Source organism: Ixodes scapularis, unplaced genomic scaffold (assembly GCF_016920785.2).
Source record: "Ixodes scapularis isolate PalLabHiFi unplaced genomic scaffold, ASM1692078v2 PGA_scaffold4__175_contigs__length_147842914, whole genome shotgun sequence".
NCBI classification, from domain to species: Eukaryota; Metazoa; Arthropoda; class Arachnida; order Ixodida; family Ixodidae; genus Ixodes; species Ixodes scapularis.
The window spans coordinates 49,597,412-49,616,836 of NW_024609879.1; the positions used below are offsets into that span (position 1 = coordinate 49,597,412).

At 41.8% G+C, this 19,425-nt stretch overlaps 1 protein-coding gene across 1 annotated transcript in view; it reads right to left on the reverse strand.

The window, feature by feature from the left end:
• The window catches only part of LOC115332385, a 121,297-nt gene that overhangs the window by 63,567 nt on the left and 38,305 nt on the right, over nucleotides 1–19,425 (reverse strand). The window contains exon 2 of the mRNA XM_040211281.1: nucleotides 9,684–9,823. Coding sequence (XP_040067215.1) covers nucleotides 9,684–9,823 — 140 coding nt within the window. The remainder of the gene's footprint in view (nucleotides 1–9,683; nucleotides 9,824–19,425) is intronic.

Genomic DNA, 19,425 nt, shown 5'->3' on the forward strand with positions numbered 1-19,425 from the left:
GAAAAGTTTTCTATTTTAACGCCATATCAATACGAATGTAGGAGGGGTTTCTCTACCGAACTTGCCTTGCTAAAACAAAAGGAATTAATTTTGAACAATATTGAAAAAGTTATTAACACTCGGAGTATTCATAGATTTTTCAAAGGCGTTCGACCGGATGAATCATGACACGTTACTTCAAAAGCTGCATATTTATGGCATTCGTGGCGTCGCTCTAGATATGATTAGAAGTTATCTTAGTTATCGGTACCAGTGTGTTGAAATAAATAAAAAAAAAAAACAATCGGATCTTAGGAAACAGACTGCCGGCGTTCCGCAAGGGACCAATCTGGGACCACTTCTTTTTAATCTGTACATCATTGACACCGTAAATATTGATAAAAATGTAAGTCTCATTATTTACGCTGATGATACCAGTATATTCTTTTCAGGTGATGATACTGATCAGATTATAAGTGCCGCAAATAATTTTTGGGCAAAGTTCAATGCCTGGATTAGTTCAAATTCCTTAAAAATAAATGGCAGTAAGACAAACGCCGTATTATTTAGATCACGAAATACAAATAGTGTCTATACGTCCATTCTTTCTTTTGAAACACACTGTATAGATATAGATGAAAGCGTAAAAGTTATCGGAATTATATTTAATCAATACATGTCATGGGAGGAAACTGTACAACAGACATGTCAAAAATGATCAAGAGTTGTAGGTATTATGTTCAAATATTGCCACATCATCCCGACTTCGGTTATGCTTCTTATATATAATTCTCTCTTTCACTCAAAATATAATTATTGCTTCTTGGTATGGGGAAATGCGACCACTACAAGCATACAACTGATACATACTCTACAAAAAAAAAGCGGTTGGTGTTATATTTAATACTGAGTATAATAGGTAATACTAGTCCATTATTTATTAAATTGAATATTGTACAGATTCCTAATCAGTATTACTATAAAATTTTTCTTGCATTGAAAAGATATTTTTGCCAAAAAGAAAATGTATTCATGTCTATTTCCGACCTTAGGATGAGGGAGGTTACCTATAAAACTAGGTCTGCAGACGCATGGTTAGTGCCGTACTCCAGAACGAACTACGGAAATCGGACGTTGAAATATATAGTACCTTGTTTTTTTTAAATCGCCTGATTGAGTTGAATATAGAAGTTTTGAATGAAATCATAAAAAAGTACGTTCCATGTTTGTGGGAGAGTGCCCCGGGAATTCGTAAACTTGGCTAAATCGATTACTTTTTCCCCTTCCCCCCTCCCCCATCTAATGTTGTTTATTTTTGTGCTATAAGTGTGATGGTGAGAAAAACATTCTGTGTATTTACATGCTGTCCTCTTTTGCTGCTGTGGGGAGGCAGAGGCTCGTCAAGCAACAACTGAGTTACTTTTCTCTCTGTCTCCCCTCTGCAAACGGAGAGAAATAAAGAGAATTTGAGTGTCACGTCACCCATCAACGAATTCAGCGGCCGTAGGTGAGGGGGCAGGGAAGGAGGAAGGAAGCGGAGGATCAGAGGAGGTGGAGAGATAAGGAGTAGGAGAAGGAGGGAAGGAGGAGGGGGATGGGAGGAGGAAAAAGGAAGAAGAGGAGGATGAGGGGAGGAGGAGTGAAGGAGGATGAGGGCAGGAGGTGGAAAGGAGGAGGGGAGGGTATGGAGGAGGATAAGGACATACTTTCTTCTCTGTACTCTTCCCTCCTTGTGCTCAAGAGCTGCGCTCTAGTTTCGCATTACAGAAACTTGTAAACGTCCTTCACTTTGTTCTCCGGATGATAATTTTCAAGTAAATGAAGGGTTCACTGACACTTCAAAATCATATTTTATTTTATTATCCGAAACGATTGAAAATGTTGCCGGGATATTACCCTCAAAATTTGAAACTTGGGAATTCAGTATTTCTGAACTAAAAAAACAATTTCCAAATGCCGAATTTGAAGTTCCCGCGCGATCCGCGCCAGTGCGGTGAGTCAAATTTTGCGGTCTCCTGCGACTCGACTTTCTTTCGGACCTCCGCTCCACGCTGTGAAGCAAAGCGCCGTTGCTACCACGACCCGAAGCGAGGAGGAGGTGAGCAGGCGGGATAGAAGGGTGCCGGCGCGGGAAAAAACCGGTTTCTTCTCCGACTCGCCGATAATCCTCTGCTCGATGCCGCCAAGTTTTCCGAGGGAGGATACAAATCCAGGAAGCGACATCACACGGAAGTCTGGTTTTTGGTATTTCAAAAAGAAAGGCCGTAGTGCGTTCTCAATTGCGTTAAAAAACATGTTTTACGATTGCCGTTATTAAATGTTATAGAAATATCGTCTACAAAGCTTCTAAATTTTCTGATTTTTAATGTCACCAATCAAAAGAAGCAAGGAGGTGAGCGCGGGAAATATAAACGTCAAAAATAAAAAGGCGCGCGCGCGCGGGGGAAACTTCTTTTTTTTTTTTTTGCGATGTGTTTTTTTTTGCGTGTCTGTGACTACAATTTGCATCGTTTTAGACAATAAAAAAGAATACGACATTTGGGGTGTCAGTGCCCCTTTAACTAGTTTGCTGTTTGACTACAGCACTTCATGTCATTTTCAAGAAACGTGAACCGGAGTCATTGCATAAAATAACGTGTGCACTCCGATCACTTTTGAGAGCGACTTCTGCAACCTGTCAAGTACTGTTTGTTGAACAATCAAATGTTAAGTTGAAGTCCATAAAATAGTTAGGGAAATAAAGCGTATCTCACTATTTTCTATAACTTAATGTTTTCTGTGGATGCAGGTAGTGTGTGAAAAATGAAGATTTACCGGGATATTTACCCAGTCAAAGCTTCATAACTCGTTGGCTTCTACTGAGTATATTACTTCTTGGAGCTTTATCTGTCCACATAATTTTTATTTTGATGACATCCAATGGGCTTTGTCCCCCTTTTTATCTTTTCGAGAGTGTGCACCAAGATGCTCCATTTAATGTAATTATCCCAGCAACTTATTCCGTTCTATTTTTCGCTCGTGAAACAATCTGTGACAAATATCGACCGAGAGAATCTTAGCGCGTCCACTGGACGTCAGAGAAGGCCTAGTCAAGTGCTTTGAGCCGCCACGTCTACGTCTATAGATGGCGCTCGCCACTACTCCCAATTCAAAGGAAAAACGCCAACGCTGCCGTGCGTCCAGATGTTTGAACTACGGGAAACCTGTCCACGCCAAAGCAACACTACTTTGCCGGAGAGAGATTATCTCCCCTAGTAAATTGTTTGTACGTGCGTTTGGAATTAAAAAAAATATCGAAGGCGCTCCAAATGCGCAGGCTTCTATGTGGCCCCCTGTACTAAGCTTTAATAACAAAAAACATTAGTCTCAATGGCAACCTTTTTTATTAACACTTGATTTTATGATGATGATGATTAACTAATTAATGACTTAACAAAGCAACATAGGCTGTGCTGTGCCAAAAGAAGTAAGTAAAAAGGTCAATATTAAAAGTAGATGTTTCATGTGCGGAATATATGTAACTGTTTTAGATAGCCAGTTTCTTCAAGAAATTCTAGAATGCGAGCAAAAGGCTCTTAGGCTTCATCTCCCAGCAGAAAGGCTGGATAAAATAGAAGATATCCGGAAAGTTCTTGATAAAATAATTCGCAGTGCCACAAAATTTGCAATACAGTTTACTCTCGCCGCAATTTCCACAGAGCGGAGTGTCCTCACCCCAAGGAAGATGTCGATGGGTCACACGTGAATGCCCAATTCTGAATCGACACATTAAAACTTCATGACGACGGTCTCTGCGGTGCGAGCATTCCCATACCTCCAGACGTAGCTTGATGACATGTAGCTTATTATATGTACCAAAAGTTTACCCAGATTACGTTTAGCTTATTATCTATTTTTTGTGCCATTCTAGCTGCTATTCCTTATAACATTTTTTTTTTTTAAAACTGGTTTTAGAAACTTTTTTAGGCATCGCAACGGTTGTTTCCGGAGCATTCTTAACAGAGGCCGCTAGCCTATCCACCTTTTCAGTATCTTAAATTCACACATGGCTTGGTACCTACCAAACTTTATATTGTATTCTACTTGAAAAGTAAGGTTTACTCTACACGTACTCCTTGCACAAGCGAATTCTTAGTATCATTGAGGGAGCCGACAAACTGGATAGGCCTCTGGGAGCCCTCAAACAAAATAGCTTTTTTATATTGTTGCTAACATATATTTAATAGCCATGAGCACACCACGAAGTTCTGCTGTAAAAATGTTGGTAACAAAGTCAAGTCGTCTAGCATTCACAAAGTGTTCTGAATATACCGCCGAACCAACAAAGTGTGAGGTTTTCGCACCTACAATGAAGAACTGTGCATATCCATTATGCTTAGTTTGCAAGGTCATAAAATCTTGTTGAAAAACTGGATGCGCAAAAGATCGTTCATTGTGTTTGGCCAGGGACAGTAAAAGGTATAATGCACCGCTCTCCAAAGCACCCAGCTTTGAGCTCTCGTCATCAAGCTATGGTTAAAGAATCGGTAGCCCAGTGGACTAGTGCGCACCAGCTCGGAGTGCCTAGTGTTAAAGCTTGCGCTGCAGAGGCTAGGGATCCTGGGCTAAATCCCCAATTCTCCCCGTTCCGAGCTGGATGAGAGTTTTACCAACGTGCAGTCATGTATCACTGCTGCGTGGTGTACGTTAAAGTTAGCAGGCTAGTGGCTAGATTGCACTGGCTAAATTGCCCATCTACGGCTGAAAGACAAGTCGACAGTTGAGGCAGCAAATGTTCAGGCCGTATAAACATACACACAACACCAAGCTACGCTCAGGGACTTCAAGCTGCAGGGTGCAGACAGGCTTTGAATGAGAAGACTTAAAGGCCGTACTATACATGGCTTGTTCTCAAAAACACGTAAAAAGGGAAAGCTTGCAAACAACCCGAAGGATGGGTGTTCAGGATCATATTTGACCTTATGATAATAGCATAGGCTGAGGTACAGTCTTCGTTTGTTACTGGCATCTCTTAGCATACAAACTAAAAACAGACCATGTTCAGAAGGCACCCTGGCAAGTCGAAGCCCAATGTTGTAAAAGGACCTTTATATATATATGTATTTTTTAAGAGGACGGGCGCGCCGAGCCATATACAACAGCACCGTAGTCTAGACGGGAACGAAACAGCGAATTGCAGAGTCACAGGAGGCACCTTCTGTCAGAATCCCAGTACATATATCCGAGTACCTCGAGAACATTAGCAGATTTAAGAAATTTTCGCTTCAGTCCCTTTAGATGGGCCTTTAAAGTAGGTTTCTTATAAAAAAAACACTAAAAAAACAAGATCTTGTGTTTATGCTTAAAGGTTATGTCAGTATATAATCATCTGCAAGCTGGGATCTAGTCACAACCCTCGAAGCAGTGAAAAGGCACACAAACCATTTATTCTGGTGCAAACCGGAAACAACTTTTATCGGCGAACTAGCTTATCCAATTCATTACTATCTGAAATTGGCGCTCACAGATTGAAACGTTGCATGAGAAAAAAGCAATCTGGACAGCGTCTACATGAAATAAATAAAATCAACGATGGTGGTATCATTGCAGTTAGGCTCTTTATCTTAATTGCAAAAAAGGTAACACTCAATACGCCTCCGTTTTGTACACAATTCTCCTGAGCGAATACATCGGAAAGCGTGCATCCCAAGTGGACCTGACAAGTACGGTCGGACAAGTTCCTTATACAAGGCAGCGTGCGACTACGAACAACACACCTAGACAAGCCCCGAGGTTTTCCCTACCGCCCTGTCGTACTCTAAGCATTTTTAAATAAAAAAAATACAGAAATGCAATGCTGCCGGATTACAAAAGCCTGAGGTGCACAAGTCTACAGAAAAACAAATTGATTAGAGATTGATCGACCTCACATAAAACCATACTGGTTTCCAAAACAAAAAAACATGTTGCTCTAGAACGAATCTTTCGTAGGTTTCTGCTAGATTTAGATAGAAATTTCCCACACACGATTAAATAAAGGAAACAAATGTCCCAAGCATTCAATCTACAAGGGCCTCAGCATTTCATTTAATCCCATTTGGATCAAGTGCTGCCTACTTCCCTACTGCAAAGGCCATTGAAAACTCGCACATTGAGAACGGCCGGTTGTGTAACCAGTATTAGTTCCAGAGAAATCGCTGGCTGTTTTTTTTTTTTTTAAGTGACGCCGATGACGAAGGGAAAATAGAAATGCTGAGTGGTAGGTACCCTGAATTTTCCTAACCGGTTTTGCATTAAAAAAAATGTTCAGTTAACACACATATTTCACCCTTGAGTTTCTCTTCGCTTGTTTTCGTGTACAAAAAGCTCTTGCTGTGCACTGTTTGAATTTTATCTTAATATGAAGAGTCGTGTGCCGTAGAAGAATTCCCCAAGCCTTATTTTGAGCGTTCAATGCGGTCGTAAAGTCCTTGGTTCACCAGGGCTTGCATTTCTTACAATATTATCGGAAGTTCGGCGAATTGACAGAGAAGCAGCAGTTATAATTTGTTCTGTTAGGTACGTACATGGTAGCCTCCTCAGGAGACAGATCGAAACAAGGTGGGACCTATGACAGCCTTCAGAGAAAAAAGAGGTCATTCGGCTCTATCAAACTTGAACCTTGGAACAAAGGTTCGAAGAAAAGGAAGTGTCACTGCTTTTCGCGATGTTCTCGGTAACTTTGAATGGAACAATATATTTTAATTTTTTTCAGAGGAAAGAAATCGGGAATATGCTAGATGGTGACTACTTCAGTTTGTACACTGAGGCTAATTATTGGACACATCAGCGACGTTCTCCTTAATTGAGCACTTTGCGGTAGCGTCCTTTCCTCGACAGTTCCGTGACACATGGCCGAACCGCTGAGGGTTCAGCACTTAACGTCGGACACGGCACTGAAGGCCTTTACAGTCTGCCCTGTGGTTATATCGAAATTCAAAAAAACATACTTTGTCTTTCGTTCCACAAGTGCTTGGCGGACGGTTATTCGTCGTGCACTTATAACTCCTTGGCTGGAAAGGCCCTCCACTATTCTGGCTGATGTGAGTCAAGCAAGACAGTCTAGGAAACGATCCCTTAAAACTGTTCAGTTTGGGGTGTGGACTGACGCTTACTTTGTAATTGGAAAGGAGACTCAAGAACTTTGGAGACCAAGGAGGGAGATAGTTTGCCCGTGTGCTTTTCACCCTCTGTGCGCAGTGCAAGAAACTTTGGGACTTTCTGCAGTTCAAAAGCTAGCGTCACTGTGTCAAGTGCTTCGGTGCGGCATATTTTCAGAGGCCGATTAAGGAAGTATTTGTCGCGCAGACCCTAAGCGATGGGAGGAATATTCGGTGTCGGTGTGCACCGCCCACCACGATGCCCAACGAGGGTGTATGTAATGTGCCATAACAAGAAATGCTTCGCTGGCACAATTACTCTACCAGTACTGCCTAGCCACGATGCATCAGTGTGGATCCAGGGACCGGAACTGTTTTCATCTAAGGTTGGCCCTTGCCGCCTCATAAACTGAGAAAGGAACGAAGAGAATGTGGAATAAAAGAGAAAGTGGGGAGAGAAAAAGTGAACGAAGGAAAAAGAGGGTAGAAGAGGGGACTGACTGAATCATCCTGGTCGGGCCGAGCCAGGGCACCCGACTACGAAAAGCAGGGGCCGAAGTGGTATATCGCCTCACCCGGGGTCCCCGAAGACTCCAAACATATCCTGGCTTCAGCGCAACCATAAGGATACCCTTTTCCCCGGACACGCACTAAGCCACACACAGCGAGGTGTGAGTTGATGAAATCCACGTTGCGTGGGGTTTTGCGGTGACGCCACTCACGAAACACCTACTGATGCAGGTGCCCCCTGCGGTGGATTTGAGGGACCACATGGCTGGGGCCCGTGTTGACGCCACTCGCGATGCACCTAACACCTAAGTTGCAGGCGCCCCCGGCGGGGTGTTTTTATGCGTACCGAGCGATGAGCCAATATTTTTCGAACGTTGATGAGAAAAAATGTATATTGTTAAACGTTACAATATGCCTTAAACTAAAAACATTCTTAACAGGTTGTATGTATTTCCGTCATCTGAAGATAGATTGCTATCAACTGAAATATTTTTTTTTAATTCGTTTGAGCACAATGTGCCATACTATTAGTGGAATAGCTTCCAGGTAAGAATCATCAATCTACTGACCTATCTAAAGTGGATGCTCATTTTGCTAAACGTTTAAACGAGAGGCTGTAGGGCACTTTCAAAAAGAGACTAGTTTAAACCCAACCTTAATGTTTCGGCAGTTTCCTTTCCTTTCTATTAAACCTCTTCATATCTTAATTAAAATAATATCCTGCCCGACCACTTTTTTAAACACACCCATTTTAAATATCGGTCTTGCGGTTGCCATGAGTGGACGCAGGAGCGGGACCTACTTTCATTTTATTTTGTTTACGTATTTTTCTTTGCTCGCGTGCCCCAAAATATGAGTGAAGTGACGGCGCTCGTGCGGGCTAGTGCGAGAGAGGTGTAAGATGTGGCTGGTGGCGGGTACGAGCCAAAGGGGATTTCGGCTGGCGCACTTCCAAACACGACTGGCTTGTAAATAGGTATGTTTCTATATTCCCACAACCAAATCCTGTACACCTTATTTCAATTTGCAACCATCAGCGGCCATGTGCTGCCTCCCTCTCGGGCCCGGCGAAATCACAAGTTAAAGAACCATCTTTACTCCCATCTTGCCAAATATGCTATATTGTTAAAATATTTCATGGTACAAAGGCTACAAATCTGGGCATAGTTTGACTTAGCATTTTGCAGCCCTAATCAGTAACTAAAATGCCGAACCCTCCCCCTCCAGTATATATTTAAAGCTGAATTTTAGTTAGCTTCTAGTGATTTATACGTTTATTATTGCACACGAGACTGTTCTCGGAGTCCTGTGCGTAAAATTAATAAAGATTCCCAGTTGTATTTCAAACTCGCATGAATACATATTTGACATATTGCATTTGAAACAGGAGGTACGGTTTCCAGTTTGTTTAGTCATTTCATCAAAAGCCAAACGATTCTTTGAAACAGACTCCAAGATGACTCTGAAGCTCGCATAAAGTCTGAACGACAAAAAGCGCTGATACAGTACACTTCTATACTGCAGTCTGCTTCAAAAAAAAATATTTTGGGGTGAATTATCTTGAAAACGGGTAGTGCGACCTTATTCAATCTAAAGAAAATTTATCACCCCTAAAATGTTACCACTTTTTGCAGCTTCCTACTTTGCTTCAGGTTAAGTCCATACCTGAATCCCGGCTATCCTTTTACTAGCTCCAGATAATGATTATTTTTTGTAACTATATGTATTATACTGTTTCCATCAAGTAATGGTGAAACATCGTCGGCGGCTAAATTAATCCCCACGGAAGTTGACTGCCGAAACAAAACGTATCCAAGTATTAAAAATATTTTATCGCATTTCTTGCTTGCGCTAGACAAATGCGGCGAGATGTCTTTATTATCTGTTTTTTTTTTTAGGATTGTCCTCACAGAATCCTAATCTTGTTTAAATCTTCAGGTGCTTTTTTTATACACCGATCATCACTTTGTTGTTCACAGATAATACTGACCCACATCACCCTATGTCGTTCATTTGATATTTAAGTGTGTCTGCGTTATAATTATTGCCGACTAAACAAGAAAAGGTTGTACATACCGTGTGCAACATCACGTTGAGATATGTTAGAAGGGAAGAGTTTGGAGAGGGCTCTTTCATCCTGGACGCCAGAAACGACGTATCGCAAAGAAAGTGTATACCCAATTTTATACTTGGGCGGTTTTCTTGATTTGTAGACCCTAAAAGGTTAGTATAGATAAGCTAAATGTTGTTTCTAGGGGAAATCTAAAACCACAAACAATCTCATGCGCGGTCAATACACTGATGTATGCAGGGTGTCTCAAATCATTTTAAACATCTGTAAAATAAGGGGGTGGTAGTTAGACAAGTTCTGTTTGCACCGTGTATTTACAGGCTCGGTGTATATTGAATAAGATGATAAACGGCATCCTAATTTGACGAATTAACTAAAGTTTGAGGATGAACTTTTTAAATACTGGTTTTATAAGTCATGTTGCAATTTCAGTAATGACAGCCATTACTATTAGAGACCAGACCAAAAGAAGGAATGTGCAAAAATGTTCTCTTTTTACACATTATTTATCAAATTGCGCGTTTCTTTTTGCCTCATTTAATATTTGCATGATAAAAAACACATCTATTTTTGGCCACAGTTAGGGTTAGAAGAATCACGTAGTTCTTTAGGCTACGTGGTCAGTTGTTTGGTCGGGGCACTGATCAAGGACACTCTGCCGAGGTACTGACCACATGATTTAAGCGACGACATTACTCTTCCAAGCGTCATTGTTGGCAAGGCTTGCGACGCTCTTCTTGAGCGAAATTTGTAAATCAGGCGAAACAACGCGAGAATTCTATTACTAAATCTTTGTGAACTTTTCGCAAACGTTTTCTTAATTAAAAGTTCCATCAACAGGAACTTCCAATCGCAAATTCCAACACGACCCCGAAAACCAATAATTAAAAAGTTGATTAAGACACGTTCGATCATTATCAACTGACCAGTATGAACATATGCTCATCTAGTGGCCGCTGAACCAGTTAAGTACATGGTGAAACCAGAACTCGGCAAAGTCACCTCCCCTATATTTAAAAAATTAGTATAATTAAAATCACATTCCGTTCATTTCTTTATTAAGCACACTATTGCAAATTTCCCTCAATATACTGTCCTGGAGCTTTCTAGAGAAGCCAATGAATCCGCACTTTAGAGGCGTTTGGCGAATGACATGGATGGAAAATTCTTTCCACGACAAAAATATGTCATGTGATGAAACAGTGTGTATGCCTTAAACACTCGCCCAATGCACTCTCACAAAGAAAAACATAATAATCAGGTGCGGACGTTTTCTCGACTTCAATATTTGGCGACCATTTTGAATACAGCGCGTCATTGGGTGCACGGAGTGAACTGTGGAAGTACGTACACTTAAGCATCTGTTGAGATTGGAAACCACAATTTAACAAATAACCATCTACATATTTTATATCACCACTCCCCCTAAGAAATGTCTGTAATCTTGGAGTGCGTATACTGTCACCTTTGATGTGGTAAATTAAGACATTTTCGTTAGAATTGCAGGTTTTTGCTCTAGGTCCTTTATCAAGTAGTACACAAATTAAAAGAGCAATACATCTTTATTATAAAGCATAATTTGAAGGAGATAATTATAAAAAAAACTATAATGAAAACATTTTTGTTTCATGCGAGTTAATCAAGCAATATAAATGTTCACAGTCTCCGCTCTCGTTGTGCAGAGCGTGTGCGCATATTTGTTTGGAGCTGTCCTAAAGGCGTAAATAGGCTGCCCTAAATTGAGACATGAAACCTATGAAAAAAAAAACTTTTTATGGTGAATGTTTAAGTAAGATCAAACGCGCAATTAACAAGAACATTGACAAAGGTATGTGGCAAGGACATATTAGTGTTTAAACACCTCTATCTTTCAGCATGAATCCGAACAAGAATGTTTCGAAGTCCACGAAAGGATGCTATTCTGCAAACTCTAACTCAAATAAATAATAAATCCATGAATGAACGCTTATTTAGACACTCCTGTCTGGGAGGTTCGCAATCCCAACAATCCAGAAAGGTCCATTATATCAGGCGTAGGCACACCAACCGAACGAATTTCAGAATTTGTAGACCACTCTATTAAACATATACCCCCTCCAACAATCGTACGTAAAGGACACCAGACACTTTCTTAATCATATCGACCATATGAACGGATCCGGCTTAATATCACAGGAGAGCATTCTTGTCACTATCGACGTGAGCTCTTTGTACACTAACATCACACATAATGAGGGACTGTCAGCAGTGGAAGAATTCCTTTTTCTTCACCCTTCGTCTCTCGCATACAGTAGCTGTATTCTGCGCTTATTGGAATTAATTTTAGACGGCAATAACTTTATGTTTGATGATGATCGTTATTTGCAAATTCAAGGCGCAGCCATGGGGTCGAGAATGTCCCCAAATTACGCTAATATTTTTATGGGCAAATTTGAGGAGACCTTTGTGTGGACTTACGCCAAGATTCCCGCAATATATCTTCGGTATATTGACAATATATTTATCATTTGGAATGACACTGAAGATGCACTCCTCTCTTTTCTAAGTTACCTCCGGACAATTAAATTTAACTGTAATTACTCAGCAGACTCTATGAACTTTCTCGACGTTAACGTTAAAAAGATGGGAAGCCATTTGATAACGCAGTTGTACAGAAAGCCTACACACAAACGTCAGGTTCTACGCTATGATAGCTAGCACCCGAAATGTAAAAAAAAAATAATATACCTTACAGTCAATTCCTTCGGTTGCGTAGAACTTGTTCTGAAGAATCTAACTTTAAGGAAAATGTAACGTCCTTGGAGAACACACTATACAAAAGAAAATATCCCGCATCTATTCTCGACGACGCCACAAGAAAGGCATCCGCTCTGGAACGTAGCACACTCCTTGAATCCACACGACAGCTTCACTCCAACGAAACAAGGGTGCCGTTGGTTATAAACTACTAATCGAACCTATCAAGCCTGAATTCCACATTGAAACGCAATTTAAACATCCTACATGCCGAGGATTAACTTTAAAAAAAAATATTTCCCGAATCACCATTTGTCACATTTCGTAAGGATCGGAATCTTGGGAGGATGTTATGTCCCTCGTATATAAAAAAAAAATTCAAGCGGTGGTTGTGGTCCCTGCCTCAACACTCCTTGCCAACTTTGCCCTTTGGTTTTGACCGCTGATAAAATTTCGAGATACGCATCAGATTTCTACGTAAATATTAAACAGGATATCGACTGCAAAACCCCTGACGTGATATATATTATTAACTGCACGTTGTGTAAGAAGCAATACGTAGGAGAAACTAAAAATTCTATGAAAGAGCGATTTTATGGCCATAAGTCTGACCTTTTGAATAAAGGAAAAACACCAGTAGCTAAACACTTTAACTCCGACGACCACGACATTTATACGCACCTAACAATTATCATCGTGGAAAGCAGTTTCAAACATGATATTAGGCGCAAAAATAAAGAGTCATTTTATATATATAAATTTAAAACCCTAACCCCGCTTGATATGAACATTTCAAAAAGAAACTTATATAGGCTGTTGTAGGTTTTTAGTTTTTAGTATACTACAGGCAAACCACCTCCCCATCGCAGAGGAGAGCGGGGAAGAGCTAAAGGTCTTTGAGGGAAGAGCTAGAAACTTTGGGATGTGGGGACGTCGCCCGCTAACTTCCCTCCTCTTTCCTTTTTTTTTTGGTGGGGGGGGGGGGGGGAGGGAGATCGAGCTGGGAAGCGTTTTAAGGAGTATTTCTCGGTATTCTGTTGAGCGGTGCTACCCACGTGTGACATTTCTGGTGTCCGTTTACACACACTTCGGTCTTATTTATGACCTTCGTTTGCTTCGGCGTTATACTGGCTTAGGCTTACTCGACTTGACCCCTGTATGTTGTTATTTATCTGGATCTGGAGCTCTAACTCTAACGTGACGGAGGCTCTTTGAATAATTAAAAGCGCCGAAAAAGACAAGGACAAAGAAGTGGAACGACACGAGGCGCACTCGCAACTGTGGTATATTTCGAAAAGTACCTGCATTTATAGGCCCAGAACCCTGTCAGTCATCAGCGTGTCCCATCTCAACGCTTCTTTCAAATATTCAAACTCACTCTTTGACAGGGCGAGTGACGCTTCACTTACACACTCAACGCCCTTATCCCTAATTGCATACGCCTCGTGCACCTCTCTGCTTGTTCGGTCGCGATAACGAGCCAAAATCTTAATGTCATGTAGCACTGGCGTACACGTTCATCTATTACAATGAATGGCGAGTGGAGGCCGTTGCCTGTGATGTATTTTCTTGGTTTCGCTAACGAGTGCGGCGACGGTGTTCCCCTTAAAACTACCACTTCTTTCTTTTTTTCTTTTTTTTGTGTGGTTTGTTGGTATGTAGTTTTTCATGCTCAATGTTTTAATTGTACTATTATATATATGACTTTTTTTTCGCTTTCTTTCAATGTTCCTCCTCTCCTTTGGTCTCTCTAAAAGCACTTTGCAACTTTATTTTCTCCACACTTGAAGAAGGGAAGTCTCTTCCCGAAACGTCATGTATTAAAGCCTCTACTGCTATTCAAATATTTTTTCTACGTTTACGAATTTCTTGGTGAAGCCTTGCTCATTAATACAGTTAATACGTTGAGAAGGTTTAATTCCCGTTTACAATACTAGAAGTGTTTTAGCACTCAATACTATTAGAGAATGGTGACATCCATTCTTACACCATTCTCACACCTCCCCTTCTTCTCCAGGATGCGCTGTGCATAATGCCCTGAAATATGGCACCCCCTGAATACTTCATTTACAGAGCTTGCATGCGTCGCAATTGCTGCATCATGACGGTTATTTCTGCTTAAGGGTTCCCTGGAGCTACTACTTCTGTGGTGTGAAACTAACACAGTAAACAGAACGTTCATGGCAGATAAAATACTGGCATTGCCGCGAATGATTTTACGGGCAAGCGACGCATAGGCCATGGGGAGTACAGTCGATCCTTGGATATTACTACCAGGCGAGATTGTCACGCGTTAACGCCATCAAGCGGCAACGCTCGCAGCTACAATGTCCTTGGCCGCGCAGAAAGTTGTGACATCAAGAGAGCGATATGCATTGCGCTTCTTGCTGGTTGACTGACGTGAGAGGTAGAGAGCTCGCGGTAACACCGTTTCGTTTCCATATTCTTTTAAAAGGCCTTCAGAACGAAGTCAACAAAACAAAATAGCCAAATGTGCTCACGATCTCAGTTATGAGCGTGCACATCGTTGTGCACCGGTTGGCTTATACTTAAAGGAGTTCCTTCTGAAAGCTTTGAAATTGCCCGTGAAATAGGAGTATAGTACAGTACTGTGTGGACTCTCGAGAAAGACATATTAGTTCAGAACAGGAGACAATCTATTGCAGCTCAGTGACGTCTTCGGTGAAACCAGCGCTACGGTCGTGCATGAAGGCCGTTGGACCATTCGCGAAAAGAAAACAAAGCAGGCCCATACAGTAAAAATTTTAAAATATATATACTCGATAATTACGACCACCACATATATCACACAATGAAATCACCCTGTAGAGGTTTAATTGTCTGTATCCGCGGCTTTTTGCCTCGAAATAGCAGAATCCCAAGTAACGTTATACTAACGTTCGTCACCTTTTGATCTTAACGGTAACATTGTATCGTTAAATTTTCGAGACGGTTACAAATTTCAGTAACGCGCTGATATATGACGAACTAACTAATAACGCTATTTATATATTGTTTTTTCTTACTTTGTGTAACGAGTACAACAAGTGTACTGGTGAAGTAGTTTGAGGAGTGACACAATTACGAGCGGTAAAGCGTATACAATCCGCGATAGTTGGTAAAGCGTAAGTTTTCGCCTCGGCCGCTTTAACAACTCACAGCTTGAAAACAAACAAAGCAACAACAAAACAACTACCAAGCTTACCATTTAATGCTTTTGAAGAAGGTTCCCAGATTATATTTGTTTTTCTTAAAATAATTTGTTAACCCCAAAAAATCGTGTCCGAATTAAGATGACGACATTCGCTGATATATTAATTATACATTAATCTCGTACGGGAAGATGTACATCGGGAAAACGGGGAGATGCCACAACATTCGCCTCCGGGAGCACCAAAGTTCGTTAACAGGAACCGCGTGCTAACATTTGGCATTGCAGTGCGTGACGGCACATGCACACCTTTATTAGAAACCGTGTTGTATCACCATAGGGACCAAAAGGCTCGCGGGATTGTAAATGCTCACAGAATACAAAAACGAAAGTCCAACATGCGTGAGTCAAGTTTCCTTGGCATTGTTGGACAGTAAGACATACTTTTTAGATTGGGAAAAATCGCGCATAGATATGTATATCTGTTAGCACCCAATTCTGCAATGCGCAGGTGAAATTCCATCGCGATTAGAGTCATGATTTTATGTTGTTTTTTTCGCTAATTATTCAGAATAAAACTTGAGTTCTTAGTCAGCGCTTGTAAAGTCCATTTCTTTGCTCCGTCCGTGTAACATTCATGCTGTTTCCATATAAACGCATACCAACTAACCCATTGAACCTGACCCTTCAAGTCAAAAAGCTGACTCACCGAAAATGCCATGAGTAAATGTAAGCATATTCAAAAGGCCCTTGACACGAAGGATATTTATTTACTGGAGGCCTGATATGAAATATTGGAATTAAAAAAATAAGTACACAAATATCTTCAAATGTAATAACCACAGTTCCGCTGGAGAAATGTAATGGCGAAATAAGTGTTTATCCCCCCTCCCGATTGGGCTTTTATTTCTCGTGGTATAGTTTCTTTTATCATGGTCTTTGAATATTTTGATTTATTTCGCAGACCTGTTCAATGTATCCTTTTAGTTCGCAAATATGAGGCAAGACGAAAAATTGGAGCATGCGCAGTAAACCTTTTATTGAGCCAGCATCGCTCAATTCCTTTATTCAGGTTGACCTATCAAAGTAACCAACGGAGTGTACTCAGCGAACGACGCAGCACACACACAGACACAGGCACGCACAGTTAACCTAAGTTGTAGTGTGAAATACAACTTTTCGTTCTATTGCTTTTTTTTTATACATGAACTTTGAAGCATAATTTGCTTGCGGACGGCAGCTCAATGTAACCTTTAATTTCGCAAACATGAGGCGAAGCTATGAATCTTAGCCAGTGCGGTGCACTGAGCCAGCATTTATACATCCAGTGAGCGGTTGACCGACCTAATGTAATCGACGGAGTATATTCAGCGAAAGCCGCAGCACACAAACACACTCATATACACACAAATACACACACATTTAAACTAAGTTTTAGTGTGCAGAATAACTTATCGTTCAATTGCCCTTTTTATACATAAACTTTGAAGTATAATTTGCTTGCGGACTGCTGCTCAATGTAACCTTTCATTTCGCAAACATGAGGCGGAGCGATGAATCTTAGCAAGCGCGGTGCACTGAGCCAGTATTTAAACATCCAATGAGCGGTTGATCAACCTATTGAAATCGACAGAGTATGTTGAGCAAACGACACTTCACACGCGCGCTCAAGAAGATACGGGCAAACTAAGAGTTACGAACTGCGCATAGGTGATGAGTAAGTGAAATTGTCATACCGGAGTTCATCGATGTGCTACTATTAGCGAAATATCGCCCTAATACATTGAGTGTGGAGAGTGAAAGCCGTGTCCGAATGGTGCATTTACCCCGTCCTCAAAAGTAGTCTATCGATTTTCGCCTGACCACGTTAAAAAAGCTCATGTTGTAGCGGGCCGTGATTCTGGTGCTGTTAAAAGAGCGGTGGTGGATGCTGCCGACGCCTGTACGTCCGCAGAAATCGCCCTCTAGCTTGACAGTTCACGGAAACGTCGGCACCCAACAGTTATGGTGCCGCGACAAGAGCGACACTTGCATTCTCTCAAACTTTTTACCGCGACTTCTAAGACCAACCGTTTGGACCGGACATCTGACATGACACACCGTCCCGTGTGATGCCATTTTTGCCGTTTTGAGACCACTTTTGATATACGAACCGGTTAGCTGAGACGGTAAACACACCCGTCGGAACGCGTTCTCAGGCGCCATGTTACCACGCTGAACTTCCGGGTTTTGTATTGGGTTTTGCTCACGAGGAAGATTCATGGGGCAGCTAATATTTTCACGCGCGTTGGCGAGCACGCATGTGCGTGGCCGAGTGATTACCGCGCTTGACTGTCGCGCGGATGGTGTAGGTTCGATTCCCAGTCAGGCGACTGTCCTTTTATTTATTCTTTCAACTTGGCCTTCTCGCAAGTTCGAGAACATTCTCGTCTGACCGAGTTCCGAAAGTTCTACGCACCGAACGTTCTACACTGAATGATCCAGAAATCCACGAGGGTACATAAGGGACTAGCATGGCGGGCGGAGTCAGTTTCGCCCCAGTGTTCGGTTCTGCTGTCACGCCGACGTCGACGCCCGCGACGCTGTGCTTTATTCTGTTCCCTTTTTATTTTTGGCACAAGTTCGCCTCATTAAACGTTTAGTTTCTCCAGTTATTATCGCCTCATCGCTTGTCATTCGTGACAATATCGCCTGCTGTCAGTGTCATATTAGCTGGACACATGTAAAGCTAATAGGACTGTCGGTCCAAAAATCTGGTGACTAAAAAAAATTCAGTAGAAGCCTCTAAAAATTTATTTTTAAAAAATCATTCAAAGAGGTCGTGACGTACTCCGCGCAACCTCTTTGGTCGTGACGCGCGACCTCTTTGGTCGTGCGTCACGACCAAAGAGGTCGTGACGCACTCCAGTCTCGTTTTTGAACATTTTATAGACATTATGTATTACATGTAACTTGGAGACTCTGTACTGTTGTTGAAGAAACTCGTAAAAACATCATACACTAGAATGTGATAAGTCAATTCTTACGAAATAAATTAGATGCGAAGTAACGTAATTCATATTTACGATTCCTTAGCGTGACATCAGCTTGAATCGCATTCGCTACGTCACAGGAAAGTGCCCGCGAGGTGGCGTACTGACGCCTCTCATCGCCAATCAAGTGACCGACTTCCGTCTCTAAATCTTGCAAGACGCCATGCTAATGAACTTTCTCTCCATTACTTTCTATGCGCGTGGAGGCAATGTTTTCGAGATCGATAAACTTCCTTCGCGCCGTGGTGGACTGCGCCCGCTACAACAGTTTGGAACATAAAAGCACATCTGCTAGTACTTGATGTATACACGTACTCGTCTCTATTTTGTTGTCCATAAAGAAGGTCATTCGTCGAAGTCCAGAATGGCCCCGAAATATAAAAACGTGGTGGCTCAGAAAAATAAAAGCAAACATTGTAAGCGTGCACAGTCGTAAACCCAGGACTGGCGATACGGACAAGGGACAAACACAGAACGACACGGACGAAGTCTCAAACGCAGCTACAAACACTATTTCACAGGACAAATATATATGTCACTCGCCACCCTTTGTCCCCCTCTTTTTCCCTTCCTTTTCTGAAAACCCCTACCCCTTCCCTCTTCCTTTCCCAGGCCCTCGTATATTCCAGTCAAAAATATGCTCATACGGCGCCGACTCAAAGTTGCCGACAGATCCCCTGTCAGCACTCATACACCGCGACATCCCAAGGTCACTCGGGTTCTCCCAAACCAAGGGCAAAGACGCCGACAGACCTTTTCTCAACACACACACACACACACACTGCGACACCCCGAGGTCATCCCGGTTCTCCAAAACAGTAAGCCGCA